Source organism: Anser cygnoides, chromosome 3 (genome assembly GCF_040182565.1).
Source record: "Anser cygnoides isolate HZ-2024a breed goose chromosome 3, Taihu_goose_T2T_genome, whole genome shotgun sequence".
NCBI lineage: Eukaryota > Metazoa > Chordata > Aves > Anseriformes > Anatidae > Anser > Anser cygnoides.
Genome location: NC_089875.1, coordinates 2,431,834 through 2,447,340, shown reverse-complemented (window position 1 = coordinate 2,447,340; position 15,507 = coordinate 2,431,834). Strand labels below are relative to the sequence as shown.

Below are 15,507 nucleotides of genomic sequence, written 5' to 3'. Positions count from 1 at the left end.
GACGTTGCCACTTCTCCAGATGTTACTTACACTTCACTCCTCAAGGACTTGCAGTCCTGGAACTGGGAGCTGTCCCTTCCCACACAGCTGTAGCCGCTTCCCACCTCCTGTTGCCTCTAATTTGCCCACCCACCAGTGCCCACCTCCTTTTGACCCCAACGCCCATCCCCTACATGGGCAAGGAGCCACGGGCAGGCAGCAGCACGCGCCCTGCTCCGTCGCGCTCCCTGCCATCCGCGCAGCAGTCAGCGCCTGCGGCGTGGGCACAGCCATCATGTCAAAACCTGGCCAGGCACCTCCTGCGATGGACTTGCCTCAACTCCAGTGAGTTTGGGAAACGCAGGCATAGCTTTCATCTCCTGTCAGCGCAATCGCTTCCCCAGTGCCACTCTCTGACTTCAGAAATGTTATGGGAAGAAGGCTGATTTGACCCTGCAGTTGTGACACTGCATTGAAGAACCATAAAAACCTTTTCAAGTCATAAATAAGGTATGATAGCAGCTTTCCGTGATTCATCCTGACACCAAGATTGTGGTTTCATGCTCTTAGTCGCTTCAAATGAAGCTGCCATTAGGCACTATTCTGTTGGACCCAAATTCATTTCAAGAACGTGCAGAAATAATCAGCACAGGTGACCTGCAGTAAGGCTTTCACAGCACGTTAATCTCTTTCTCAGATTGACACTGAACTCTTGACGGCCATTTAAATCTCAAATAACTTGTGAGAAAAAAAGAACTATTGTTTTCTAATGAAGCACCAAAATATGATTCAGACAGTAGACTGAAGGATGAGCCTTAAATACGTTGTGGCATGCTGTGGGGTAAAGCCAGGGACATGGAGCAGAAAGGATCCCTCTCTGCATGTGCCTAAGTATAAACCAGACTGCACGATGCAAGCTGCTAACGGTAAAAGTGCTTCACAGCAACATGCTCTGGTCTGTAAGTATCTGTTTATGCTGAGATTGTAGACATAAGGAAAAGGAGGGTGTCTTTTAGGTAAAGTGGGGCTATGGGAATTGCAAAGGGAATCCTTGGAATCATTCTGCCCGACATGAAAATTCAGGGTGAAATGACAAACTGCCAGTGACAAATATCAATGGCAAAACCACCACAATGTTCAAAAGGGGTGAAGTGAAGGGGCAGGATATTGTCTGTGGCAACAGAAAGTGATGTTCACTGAATAAAAGGAGCATTAAAAAGGAGATGCTGAAGAGAATACAATTCAAAAGGCTTTGTCAGCAGAGAAAGCAGTGACAAAGGGAAGCGGTGACAATTTAGCTGGAATCTAAGACTGTAGCTGTAATGGATGAGGGTTAAATTTTTTAAGAAATGCAGCATCCGACCTCTCCCCCTTAGGCCTACAAAGAAGTCGGTAGGTTTTCCAAAGGATGTATCTCCCACTGAAACACATCAATTAAAAAGCTGCTTCCTTTCCAAACACATTCTGCAGCCCATAGCACCCACGGAAAGCGAAGATGCATTAAGTGCATCTTTGAGAAAGATCCAAACCAAACAAGACCATCTCTGAAAATCTGAAGGAGTGACAAGCTTGACTGAGATAGAGGACATATTAAACTCCTTTTAGATGTTTTGAAATCCGAGGGCTCCTGAATATGGGGTGTAAGTAAACCAGTTCTTGAGGAAGATGCCCAATGCAAACCTTAGATCTGGATCAGAGCTATTAAAATGAAGAATTTAAAGCAGGACCATTAAAGCTCCAACTGGTGCAGCTAAGAAACTTTTAACAGTCTCCCATGAGAAGACACGAGCTCTGCATTACAGAATTTCTACAACAACAGGCCAGGCAAGCCTCTGTCAGAAATTGCATGGGTATATGCAGTGCAGCCCGGGAGCAATGGTATAAATCAGAATATAGTTCTGAGAACCCCTTCCAAACCGTTATTCTAGATGAGCTATATATTATTTCATACTAAATCTGTTAGAACAATGGCTATAAATAAAGGAAAATTGTCTCTTGCAGTTGTAAGCCCAGCCTAATAACTGTTCTTTTGTACAATAGGCATAAAGGCAGAAGCGGAAGAAAACTTCCCATTTCCAGTTAAAATCTCCAGTTCTTGACTTTGAAAAGACTTTTCTAGAAATTCCAAGTAATTTTACTAACATTCCCTGGAGGCCAATGCTAAAATAAAACATTTCAAGAGGCTAAATTGACCTTTTCTCCAATTAGCAAGAAGTTTCCAAGTACTGATCTTTGTTTTTTCGTACATCTGTCACACAGCAAACAGAACTTGTAGTGACGTGGCTTTCCAGGAATCTCTGGAAATGGGTTTGACAGTCTTAGTCTAAAATTAAGCAATCCCTCAGAGCAGATGGGGACTACTGGGAGTGGGAAGAGTCTTAGCAGAGAACAAAGATGGTAAATTTGACTGGTAAGAGGCAAAGACAGCCTCAGGAACCCTCTGCCTTGCTGTTATGCAAGGATATACGTTGCTGCATACCACCACTGCCCAAAGCTGGGACATCGGTAATCACCAAGCTATGAGTGTGTCTAGGCAAAATTTGGGGAGAAAAGCACTCAACATTTGCCTTCCAGAGGCTTTCTGATCAAAAGAAGGGTTTTTTTTGACATGCATAGGCCAAAGTAAAAAAGAATAACAAAAAAACAAAACAAACAAACAAAAAAAAAAAAAAAAAAAAAAAAACCTAACACACCCAGAAGAAAAGGAAAAAAGAACATGTAATATCTAATAATTAAACAAATGTTGAGTGCTTATCGACTGAAACATTTTTGTGGCCATTCACACTACAGTACAGCTGCACCAAAACTTGGCACAGTCCCTAGGTTGCTCCCTGCACTGCCCCAGATACTGTCACTTTTATTTTAGGTAAGATGAGCTTCTCTAGCAAGGGGTGATTAGCAGCAGCTAGGAACATAAACTACTTATATCTATGTCTATATTTTTTATAGACTGCTGTCGAGAGCAGGGGCCGTGCTTCTCACAGATCAACACGCTGAGCTGAGCAAAACAAGCACCATCTTATGTGATCGCAAAATGAGGAACAGGGATGATGGAAGCAGGAAATACACAGAATTAAAAAGTGAAAAAAAAGAAATAAGTAAAAAGAGAGGAACTTCTAAATGTAAGAAAGCTGCTGATTGCCCCTGGGTCACCTTGTGCATTGAGCAACCTCTGTGCAGCCCTGCTAAACCTTGTGCCATTGGGCTGCGAGATCTGCCTGAATGCCACTGTCCCCAGAAACCTGTGCAGCTCAGAAAGGAAAAGACCTTTCGGATGAAAGCACCATGTCTGCTGTTCCAACAGCGGTGACAGCCGTCTTCGCAGGGTGTCAGTATGGTTGTTGACAGTTTGCTCTGCTGCTCCTTCAGCAGCTCTGCCCCTGCTCAAAAGAAGAGAAGTGCAGTGATACACTCAGTAAGGAAGCGGAAAAAGGTGGTAAAAGGAAAGAAACGTGATGACATAACCCATTAATGGGGTCGAACACAGAGAGAACTGAGCACAAGATTACCTGTGTGCACATTTTGGCAGACTCCATCCCAAAGTCACTTTCCTCTGGTACCACGAAGCATGTTTTCACACACTAGAAAAATATACCCAACTCTTTATGTAAGCAAGTCTAGTGACCTCTTGACCATAACAGTACACCAGGAACATCCGAGCACCTGGCTGGGACTCTGAGCAAAGATACACTGCCAGTTGTAACCCGTGCATGCTGCTAACTTTTGTTCTTTTTCCCACAGCATCACCAGGATGCAGGATGCTATTGTTCGATCAGGTTCTTGTCGCATTTCACCAACTGATTTGTATTAGCAACCTCTGTAAAACTCCAGTTATAATTTATGCAAAGCCTATGCAAGTCCCCTAGGATTAATTACCTAGCTCAGAGTCCAATTTATTTAGCAATTTAGAAAATTTAGACAATAGGTGGTGCATTTGCTGTTTTAAAATAAAAGGCCAGAGTCCTGAGCTCTGTTACCAGGCTAAATATTAGTTTTAGAAATTCATTATTTGCAATCCCCTAAACAAGTACTTTGCAATGTAATCTTTTTTACATCGTTTAGCCTGCAAATAATTTCCCTATTCAAACTCTGAACATATTAATGAAAGCAAACAAACCAACCCAGGAATGTAAGTTGTTTACACGATAGTTTTCAGAATCAACTTTTTTGTTTGTTTGTTTCTCAGACCAAATTTGCCAGACTTGTAACAGGGGTCTCAGGAAATGCTCTGCTAAAATGTGGTGACACTTCGGGGGAAATTTCTGGAACACCCAATAAAAGCTATGAAGGAGAAACCTACTCATATGCAGAAATCCACCACCAGACTTGCGTGCACTCTACAAAATAATGGGGACTTTGAAAAAAAATGCAATAGAGTGTAACCGAGTGATAAATGGGGGTCATGTGTGGGCTGTGGGGAAGGAACACTCTCAGGCACAGCAAACTGTGCCGTCTTCTGAGGAGGAGACCTGTTGGCTACAAAGCCCCTGGGCTGGGCAGCGCTGGGACAACAAATTCCCAGCCAGCAGAGGCAGCTCCGGGGCCATGCTGCAGCCTGGCTGCCCCGGGGAGCTGCTCCTTGTGCACATTTACTCCAGAGACTGCCATTTTGGGAAGGTCGCCTCTGACACTTCATAGCATCTGCAGCTGGGAAATCCTCCCGTACATGTCCTGTGGCTTTAATCCCTCCCCAGGTCTTGCTGTGGTAGGACAGGTGACCAGGCCAGGTATTGAGGCCCCAGACCTAGCTTTTAGCCTCCAGCCTGCTCCTTTGGCTTTACGGGTAGCTCTCACGACCTGGGGTTTCGCTGTGTGTTCAACGCTTCCTATGCAATAACTACAAAGCCCCGCCTTGCACAGTACATGCCACTCACATCGTTTCACAGTATTGCAAGTATTTTCTAAGAAACAGCTTGAGCACAATTATTTGGAGCACAGTGGATGAACAGCTGTGCAGAGTCTCTGCACCAGGCACGAAGTGCACATCTGGAGGGGCTACAGTTATCAGGGCTCCAGCGACAACTTGCCTCAAGTCAACAGGGACAGACTGTTCTACAGCAGCTGAGGTTTTGGCCTAAAGGAATATAAATATTTGGGTATCATGTTACTTGATTGACTCACTAGATAACTTAATGGGAGACAGCTGAACCAAGTCTTAAAGAGAACACGCATGTTCCTAATGTAAAGCTTCCAAAAGCTCCTTTTAGTGTACCAGCTTTTCTTAAGGGACAGTTATGGTTTATGTGGCCCATTTTAGAGATGCTTTAGACCTGGTTCTGATGTACAAGGTATGTTCATTTTGTCTCTCCCTTTATTTACTCAGACATTTTATTGTAATAGAATTCAGCAGAGTGTATCTAGTTTCCTCACTGTTCACTTGGTTGGACTCTTTCAGTATTTTAAACAAATCTTAGTGGCTTTTCACCTACTACACTGATTCAAAACAAAGCCAAATGAAGTATTTGATGTGAAAATCTTAATGATGTATGCTGGCTCTAGACAGTGGAGGTGGCCTTCCACAGGTTTCCTGGAAATGTCCTGCAGAAATGTATTAGCGGCTCTTTTATTCCAGACACATTTCACATTTGTAGGTACTTAACAGATGGCTTTCTTTAGTTAATTCTTCCAGAGAGAAGTGCTCACTAGCTCACAAAAGCTGAGTCTTAAGAGTGTGCACTGTAAATCACATTTTAGGTTCTCTGCAAACCTTCTGCACTCTTCCTGGCTGCCTACAGCTTTCTACAGTCTCATCCACTGGGGACAATGTAATGTGTCCCAGCTACACACCTTGAAAAATGTCGGCTACTGTGAATACGACTGGAGGTACAGAAGAGGACAGGAGATCTGCTGTGCACTTCCTTTTCTGGAAGGAATTGGGAATCTCTTCCCCGGAGAACTGGGAAGCGAGAGGACTGCTGCCCAGGGAGTGGGCACTTCAGAGCAACAAGAATGCAAAGGACACCAAGTCCTTAGGGATTCACTGCCACTTTTTTCCACTCTGACTAATTCCCTTAGAGGGCAAAGGAAGCTGTCAGAGGTCCTCTGATTTATGGCTGTTCAATGTTTGACCCTCCTTCTGCTGAAGCTGCCACAGCAGCAGCCCTAAGGACAACAGCTGGCGAGAGAGCCACACAGAAAGGTCCCTGGGAAAGGGGCTCACCCTTCTTCCTCCCCCTCCTCTCCTCTGGGAGGTCTGTATGCTGCTTCTGTTTCACAGCAGGTAGATGTAGCTGCCGCCCAGCACAGAGACAACTCAAAGAGCAAATGCAGACCTGGTTTTTACACCTTCCATGCTTAGATTTGGTAACAAAGACGCTCTGCCATTCAAGCATTCAGGGGGGTTAAAGTGGGGGGAAAGAAGGGTGAGGAGAGCTGTGCTGTATTGTTTCTGCACTGTACTGCCTCTTTAAAATTAGAAATGCACGGACAGCTTCAAGGTGCCTCCCACTGAGAAAAGGCTTTAGATGCATACACAGAGGCAGCAGAGCTATCCTCCCCCTGAGCTACAGGGCAGACCTGCTTGGGAGAGAAATGATCATTCAGCGAAGTCCTTTGGCTGCTTCTGTAGTAATCCTTTCTCTGCTCCAGTGGCAGCAGCATATTTGCAAGGGAGGAACCAGGAGGCTATACCCAGAGTGCCAGACACCTCGAAGAGGATGAGAGCAACTGCAGGTAGTTAGCTGATGGTGTTATGTCACTTTGTGGGTGGTTATTTTCATTTATTTTAAAGATCTTTCCTGGTATTTTGCAGAGAAACCTGTCTGAAACAGATACTGCTCCTTGTTTTGACCAACATACCAATTTTGTGTCCAAGTAATTGCTTAACACCTCTCTTCTATGAACGTTCACATTTCCAGGCAGCTGTGGGGATGTCTTACAAAGCAGTTAATTGTTTGAACTGTTATTTAGTTTCAGGCTTTGGCTTTCTGTTATGCTGTTGTTCTGCAACTCTCAGTTTGAAAAGCAATGTGGAGACAGAAGCTGGACAGAACCAGAGTTTTTTGCAAAAATTTTTTAAGCTTTGGTACACCAGGGGCTGAGGGTGGTTCTACGGAAGGAAGCAGGACAACAATTGTGCAGACTGTCGCTTGTAGCCACGATAGGCATTGCTCAGGAGTGTCTGACCTGAAGAGTTACTGCTGTAATGCAGAAAAAGCAGTAATCTCCTCGATTCTCTCCTGGGGGATGGGATGGGACTGTCCTGACATCTGGGAGTCTGGCTGGAGGATTACCAGATGTAGCACAGGAGGATGCAAGAAGACAGACTTCTCATCAATTTGATACAGAATAGAGGAAAAATTAGGGAGTAGATTGGATTTTTTCCTCTGTGCAGAAAATAAATCCGTTTTTAATGTTTGGAACAACTGTCAGTACAAAAGGGGAAGCCTGTTCCTCCCTGTCTTCAAAAATCCAAGGCACTTTTGTCTTGCTTGAAGAAGATTCTCCCTTTCACCTCAAGAACCTGTCAGAACTGCTGTTCCTGTGAACAGCAGGTTTGTGTTCACAGCACAGCCCTACAAGCAGGTTCATGGGACAAAGTCTTGTCCATGCAAATTGGCAGGACTCCACTGCTTTGGGAGAAGCAGTAATAGATTATGCTGGCTGAAAATCTGGGCCCCCCTACTCAATTAATACCTGCCAAAAAAAAGTGCTGGCTTTGCTCTTTTCTTGGATCTTGGCAACTCTTACTTAATTAAGAAATGTATTTATAAGCCAGGACATCAGTTCTCTTTTTTTTATTGTCTATCACATTGTCCTGACTGAGACAACTAGCATAAAGCAAAAGCCGTGCCCTAGAGAGACATTGGATGCTGCTCAACAAACTGAGGTGTCATCTCCTTTTAGTTTTTTTACCTTGCACAGGGATGACAGCACCGTGGGTTTGAAAGCTGGCAGAAGTTTGAAGTGGATTGTACACTTTTGCTATACTGTCATTTCACTCTGTGCTGAAAACAGCATTTCATCGTTGGGTAAATAAGACTGCCGGGTGTAACAACCAGTGTATTATGCAACTCTAGGGATTTTACGATAATTGAAGCATCCTTTCACAGGGTATTTCTTCCCACTGTGTGCAGCCAGCAACAGAGCCGCAGGGCAATCAGGTGGATATTACTTTCCCCCAAGCACAGTATTTTTGCTGTAATTTCCTCTCAGGAAATGTTTTACTCTTTTTGTTCCCACAGACAGAGATAAATGATGCTGTTGCTCTATAGTCTCTTGGGGACAAAGACAAGGTGACTCACTGCTCACAAGAAAACTTTGGATGAGGTCTCTTGCCTGCCACTGTTGTGCCCTGACACCCTGGGTATTTCTAACCCCAAACCAAGGGCCAGACAAGCCACGTGTCAGAAGAAGACAGACATGGCCATGGAGCAAGATGAACATAATCCAAATGCTACCATCAACTTCGCTGCGATCTACAATCTCCACGATGGGGACTTAACCTCCTTGAGAAATTTCTCCTTCCCTTTCAATTTCAGTTACAGCGATTACGACCTGCCACTGGACAGCGAAGACGACATGACCAAGACACGCACCTTCTTTGCAGCCAAGATTGTGATCGGGGTGGCTCTTGTTGGCATCATGCTGGTCTGTGGCATCGGCAACTTCATCTTCATCGCGGCTCTTGCCCGCTACAAGAAGCTGAGAAACCTCACCAACCTGCTGATTGCCAACCTGGCCATCTCCGACTTTATTGTTGCCATCGTGTGCTGCCCCTTTGAGATGGACTACTACGTGGTACGGCAGCTGTCCTGGGAGCATGGCCACGTCCTCTGTGCTTCAGTCAACTACCTACGCACCGTCTCCCTCTATGTTTCTACCAATGCTCTCCTGGCTATAGCTGTTGACAGGTAAGTGGATTGCTATGACTGCACAAGGAGATGGCTTCTGACATTGCCTGTCCCATTTTCCAGGTCTTTAACAAGCTCAGCTGCTCTGTAGGATGTGCTGACGTCAAGGTAGGTACTACGCAGACCTGGCTATCTTGTTTCATAGCAACTTACTCACATGTGGTCATGAGATTGTCCCGGAGAAAACTCAGTGGAAATTTCCTGATTGAACTTTTCAGGTGAAAAGAACGATCATTTATTAAAGCAATTCTTTTCCATAAAAATATACCTGACTCAGTGGTAGGAGGAAGTTTAGGAAAGAGGAGAAAGAGAAATCAGAAACAGTCAGTAGTCCAGAGAGGAAGGTGTTCATCAGCAGTATATAAACGTGACCGAACTGTGTATCTCTAGGGAACCTTTACTATTGGGCTATGCAGCTCTTCTTTCTCAGTCTCACCTTTTCTACATACAGTGAACTAAATATTCTTCAGAGAGAGAAATAGTTGACTGGTGAATACAGAATTTAGCAGCTAAGTTTCCTAACAGGGTTATTGCCTTACAGGGTATGTTTTTCTCCCTGTGAGGTATTTTTCCCAGCTTTTGTTTTGGTGTGAAAGAGAATAAAAGATAGGACTTCTATCTAGCTTGCCAAATAGGGTTATTATTCTCTGTCATGCCCTACTGAGCAAACCCAACAATCGCTAAATTAACCATTTGATAGTACTGATGTCTTTGCTGGATGCTCCAACACAGTAGCACATACTCAGTGACTGTGACCAGGATGCGTCTCCATTAAAACACGCTCCTCTCTCTTTACACGCCTCTCTGAGGATGGCAGAGCAGTGAGCCAGGAAACATCCAAATGTCATTTACAGAACCCATGTTAATGATGAAACAGTGATGCTTGCAGCGTCCAGAAAATGATAAAATGCTACACCAATGCAGTCTCACAGAGGTTTTCTTACAGCGCTTCATAATGGTGTGAGCAGAACACAAAGCTACCCTGCACTACCTGCTTTGAGCTGCAATCCTGGGATATTTCTATGCTTGCCTCTCACTCCAGGAATTTTAACAATGTCATTTAATTGTATTCTTTCTTGCAACTCCTGTTCTCTTAGCCCTGTGCACTGCGGACCCCGACAGGCTCAAGCACTGAGGATCAGCTTCTTGATGACATAAGTCTGACATGACAAATTCACAGAAAGCCAGAGACCCACAGACTAAACTGTTTACAGAAATAAGTCATTTTTTGTGTATGGACATAATATACATCTCCATATATCCTCATCAGATACACACTGCATGATTCATTTAAGAACTTTTCACCGTTCACCATAATAGCATTTACACACACACCACACACGCTCTTCTTCAATTTCTCTTACACGCCATTTTATATTCTAGTCGAGTGTTGCCTAGTTTTTAGCACCTGACCCAAAAGACAACTCAGGACCAGTTTAACCGTGCTGGTGGTTATATAGCTCATGCACAGCTGATTCAGCTTTCATCGAGGTCAACAAAAATCTGTGGAAAGACTCCATGTAAGTTCAGAGATGTTTTGCCTTGTGTGTGGGAAAGGACAACCAGCTCCTATGAAACAATTCCTTAATCAGTGTCTAACGCAACAACCTTTACACAGCCCAGGGGACTCAGGCTTAAGTTTCTAAACATTGTCATTTACACATTACCATTTCCTGTTACTTATCTTTTTCAGCTTCTGATTTTTTTTTTTGAAAGCCCTTCTACTGCATCCCAGGTTGATGAAGTAATACAAGTCATTGTGCCCTTTTGCCTGCTAGGAAATCAGAAGATTTCTAGCATATCTCCCCACACATCTTTAAAAACAACCCTGGAAATGATTAATCACTGAAGTTTGTTGTAAGAACACATTGTTTTGGTTTTATTGCCTGTTTTGTGTGAGCTTTTGAACTGGTAAACAGTGAGAAAGCTGATTCATTTCACAACCAACCATTCCATGTTGGTTGTGTCATGTGGGTAGCTAACTATTGAAACTTTTCCCCTATTTAGGCCATTTTAAATGGTTTGCTCACATAGAGAGAGTAATCCTGCCCTACAGGACTTCCCTAAGGTAGGGCTCTCTCTCACCTTTCTGGATGTCTGTTTGCACAAAACATAAAGGAATTACACATATTTAAAAAATAGTGCAGTGTGAAAGGAGAGGATCTGAAGATCAAGAATTTGTGCTAAGGGCCCAGTGCCCACGCTGTAAATATTACAGGGAGGTTAACTTTAGCTGGGTCCCCTGGAATGAATGCTCATGGGCACTTGGTGTGTTTTAGGGACATTGTTGGAGCACATCTTTAGGGCAGTTCCATCTAAGTCCAGTTCGTGTGCTCCAGCACCACTCTGCAGTGACAGCCAAAGTGTGGTAGGCAATGACAGCCAGGAAAGCCACCACAAAAGCTCCCTCCAGTTGCTACTGTAGAGATTTACCTCATCCAGCCAAACGTTCTGCTGAGCTGATATGCATACTTATAACTGCATACACGTACGTTATCCCAGCACCTTCTTTCCCCAGGACCCCATCTGAAAATACTTATTTATCAGCTCCACAATGAGGCTGAATAAGTCTACTGTCCCTTGACATCTGGCCTGCAGTATTAAAAGTAATGAACAATTTATCTGCTTCCAAGATCTGGCTTGTGAAAAGCTCCACTGACTTTCCATTTTATTTTAGGATAAGCACATCCTGTGGATGCTATCTATGTATAGGATATATACAGATAGAAAAACCTCTGAATGAATGAGTAATGCCACTGTTTGAAACAGTCCTTTGTGTCAAACACAATCACACTGAGAGCTCTGGAGTTTCTCTGATAAAAATTCCTCTTAGCAGAAGCATCCTAGTCTTTCTGGGGTAGAGGTAGCACTCTAATACAAGCTCTTCTTACATCTACAGCTTCTTTAAAAAAATAAAAAATCCTCCCAAATCTAACTAGACAAAAATAAATGAAAAAAACAACCGAGTGAATGACATTTGGTCCTAGCCCCTTTTTAACTGAATTGAGGGTCCTTGATTGATCATGCAATGTGCTTCTACTTCTCCATACTTCCTCATGAAACACCACAGTGCCTCTTGCAGCTTTACAGCTGTAAGGATTGCAAACACCTAACTCAACTTGTCCAGGGTGGCATATTACCTAACACAGCATATTTAAGATTAATTAGCTATAGTCACCTCCAGCAACATAAACAAAAATTTGCATGAGCAGAAAATGGATACATAGTCCTTTGTTGGTGGCTGGAAAACATGCTCAGCTGTAACCATTATTAGTATCAGCTTCAACTCTTCACCCCATGGATTAACAAAGAAAAACACTGTTGTGTATGTTTAAAAAGAAATGCTATTCAAATAGGCAAAACATGTCTAGGCAAAACATTCTTCTACATATCTGTTCTTTTATCTGCACCTGACTAGGTGGATATTAATGCATGTTTTCAACTCTGACCTGTACATGTGCTGTTCATCAAAGTATTTCGAGCTGCCGTATCGTGGCACGTCCCGGATACACCACCACCTGCACATCGTGTTACCTCCTTTGTCAGTAATAGGAGTATTCCCTCCCTTTCTCTTCTAGTCTATCCACAAATTCCATACATGTGATCCCTGTTAAAAAATGAAAGGTTCGTGATATTAAATTACATCTTTTTCTCAGTTTGATTTCATTAGTAGATGGGAGTTTAAGACTGATTTCTTAAAACCACCCTCAGGCACCCAAATGTACACTCATGTTTTCAGATTGTCATGTACCCACTGTCTTAACAGACTCCTCACCTACTTTCTCCAGAACTTCTGTCCAGGTTTAGGATCTTAGTTCTAGACTGCTACTTTGGACAACTTTGTTCTTAACTCTTATAAATAAATATGTCAGTCTAACAATCACAAAATTTCCTTCTGCCTAATTCTGTCCACTTGTTTTTTGAAGTGTGCTCTGATTAACAGTGTTTCCAGGCTTCACTTTGCATGTATTTGTCTGTTCTAGGTATCTGGCCATTGTTCACCCACTGAAACCACGCATGAATTACCAAACAGCAACCATCCTGATTGCCTTGGTCTGGATCGTCTCCATACTTGTAGCTATCCCGTCTGCATACTTTGCTACTGAAACTGTATTATTTATAGTAAAAAATCAGGAGAAAATTTTCTGTGGTCAAATTTGGCCAGTTGACCAGCAGATATACTACAAATCCTACTTCCTCTTCATCTTTGGCATCGAATTTGTTACACCTGTGATTACAATGACCTTATGTTATGCCAGGATCTCTCGAGAGCTTTGGTTTAAAACTGTACCAGGATTTCAGACAGAACAGATCAGAAAGAGGCTTCGATGCAGAAGAAAAACTGTAATGGTACTGATGTGCATCCTGACTGCCTATGTTCTCTGCTGGGCCCCCTTCTATGGCTTCACCATTGTCCGTGACTTTTTCCCCACAATCTTTGTGAAAGAGAAGCATTACCTTACCGCTTTTTACATAGTTGAATGCATTGCCATGAGTAACAGCATGATAAACACAATGTGTTTTGTAACTGTAAAAAATAATACCATGAAGTACTTCAAGAAAATCATGTTGCTCAGATGGAGATCAACATACAACGGAAGTAAATCTAGCACAGATTTCGACCTCAGAACAAGTGCAATGCCAGTCACAGAGGAGGTAGACTGCATAAAACTGAAATAAGTTTTAGGCAGTTTCTAATCTCATATATTTTGGAGGGGGGCAGGAAAAAGGAAAAAGGAAGCTCCTCTCTCTTCTGTGGGAATACCCACCACTGGTGAGAGGCCTGAAGAAGCAGCTCACTGTGGGTTTCCACCAGAACCCTTCTACTGGACTGCTGTATAATCCCACAATTCAGACTGATGCCATGCGTCAGTTTACCCTTCTGTAAATTTGGGATGTAGGCACTCGTTTTAGAGCCGTTTAAAACTTAAGGAGAACAAAAAAGTCTATGAATGCATTAAAACATACTACAAAGACAGAAGAGTTGACTGCCGCTCCTAGCCATGATGTCTCTTCGTTTCTTCCTAATAGAAACCTTTTACTCTCTTGAGCTTATCATTCTACCCTTAAGCTGGTCGGTGTCCTTTTCCTTCTGCTCAGTGACGCAAAAGATAGGGAGGATGGCAAAGAAAACCAATTTTGCTTCACGTCCCTCTTTACCCTCTCAGTTTACCTCTCATGAAGAAGCTCCTCACAGTCTGCAGACCACCAGCTTTCTATTGTCCAATGCGTAGCATGCTCTTACAAAAGGCACACTCCCTACAAAGCTAAATACTGCTTCGCAGTCTAGCAAAAACCTCAAGCCTCTTCATGTGATACCCGGTTTAAGAATCTGTTATCAGCATTCCACCCTGTAGTTTTCTGTAGAGTGTTGCTCTGTTTATTACGTATTTGAAACGGCACAGCTACGGATTGTAACAGGGACTGGTTCCCTTCTCTCACCTCCAGGCACCTTACGGCCAGCTTCTGCTGCCACGAGTCACTGAGCACCTCATGGAATCACAGACTCAATCGTAGAGGTAGTGAACAACATCTCCAGATTGCCTAAGCCGCCCCCTGCTCCAGCAGGGTTAGTCAGAGCAGGTTGCCTGGGATTGTGTCCCATCGAGCTTTAACTGACTCCAAGGACAGAGACTCCACAGCCCCCCTGGGCGACTGCTGCCGGTGTTCAACAGCCCTCACAGTGAAAGGGTTTTCTTATGCTCAGATGGAATTTCAGGTGTTTCAGTTCGTGCTCATGGGACTTGTCCTGCTTTCCAGTGGGACACATATAAAAGAAGAGCGGGTTGATGGGAAAAATCCACACCTAGAGATCTCACCAGGTCTGTGCACACCTTCAAAATAAAGTGCAAGTACAGCCAAAATAATACAAAGATCTGGAGATGATCTGTACTGCAAGCAATGGAGACAGACTCTAGGTTTCAGCAAGCTGGTCACTGCTTGAGTTGAGTAGCAAATTGTCTGGTCAAATATGAGGCAACAACACAAGGCAAGTTCTGCATTGCCTCCCACAACGCCATTTTTACTATTCTCATTTTGTGCAGCTCCAGGATGAGTATTTCTTAACTGGTAATTGTGATAAAACCGGTGACAGCAGCAGTAAGACATACTCATTTGAATGACACACAAAATATCATGGACTTTTGTGTATTGAAATCAAGTCTTTTCTATTGTGATGACAAATGCTTACTGTTTTAAAGTATGTGGCATCACCTACTTTTGGAGTAAATGGCCTTTGTAAATAATTTGTCTACTTGTGAATATTAAGTGAGCAGCAAACCCTGGTAATAAAACAGTAAACACACAGTCGATATCAGCATTCTGAATTATTTTCTGTGTTTTTCCCTTAGCCATCATTTTTCTACCCAACTGACTAACACAAATTATCCCATTTCTGCTAAAGAAAAACTGCCAGGCCAACCAATTAAATTTAATGGCAAAAGGATATTCAAATCCATTACCGTGCTCAAATCCTCTTGTCATTAGCTGCTCTTAAAAAATGAATGTTGGAGAGATCTCATAATTTCCTCTCTTTGGGAAAGCCATTACTGAAATCATTCTTTTAAATGACTTCTTTTAGGGAAATAGGGAAAAGTACTAAATCCACTCATTTCCCACCCTGCCAAAGGAATCACAAGGACCAGAGACCTGCAGTATTACATCATCGAGAGACTTA

General features: G+C 43.2%; 1 protein-coding gene and 1 long non-coding RNA gene across 15 annotated transcripts in view; one reads left to right on the top strand and one right to left on the bottom strand.

The window, feature by feature from the left end:
* Window positions 1-15,507, bottom strand: part of LOC106048675 (uncharacterized) — a 76,182-nt gene that overhangs the window by 55,760 nt on the left and 4,915 nt on the right. For 7 of the 14 annotated variants that reach the window (XR_010829983.1, XR_010829991.1, XR_001214242.3 and 4 more), the window contains 3 exons: window positions 12,281-12,438; window positions 3,489-3,560; window positions 3,247-3,359 (listed from right to left, as the gene is read on the bottom strand). This is a non-coding gene — a long non-coding RNA (uncharacterized lncRNA). The remainder of the gene's footprint in view (window positions 1-3,246; window positions 3,360-3,488; window positions 3,561-12,280; window positions 12,439-15,507) is intronic. The other 7 variants (XR_010829986.1, XR_010829982.1, XR_010829990.1 and 4 more) reach the window with 2 other exon arrangements.
* Window positions 6,381-15,137, top strand: PROKR1 (prokineticin receptor 1). Its single transcript, XM_013200740.3, has 3 exons — window positions 6,381-6,651; window positions 8,163-8,831; window positions 12,815-15,137. Exons 2-3 carry the CDS (start codon window positions 8,341-8,343, stop codon window positions 13,509-13,511), a joined length of 1,188 nt encoding a protein of 395 aa, XP_013056194.1. The 5' UTR covers window positions 6,381-6,651; window positions 8,163-8,340; the 3' UTR covers window positions 13,512-15,137.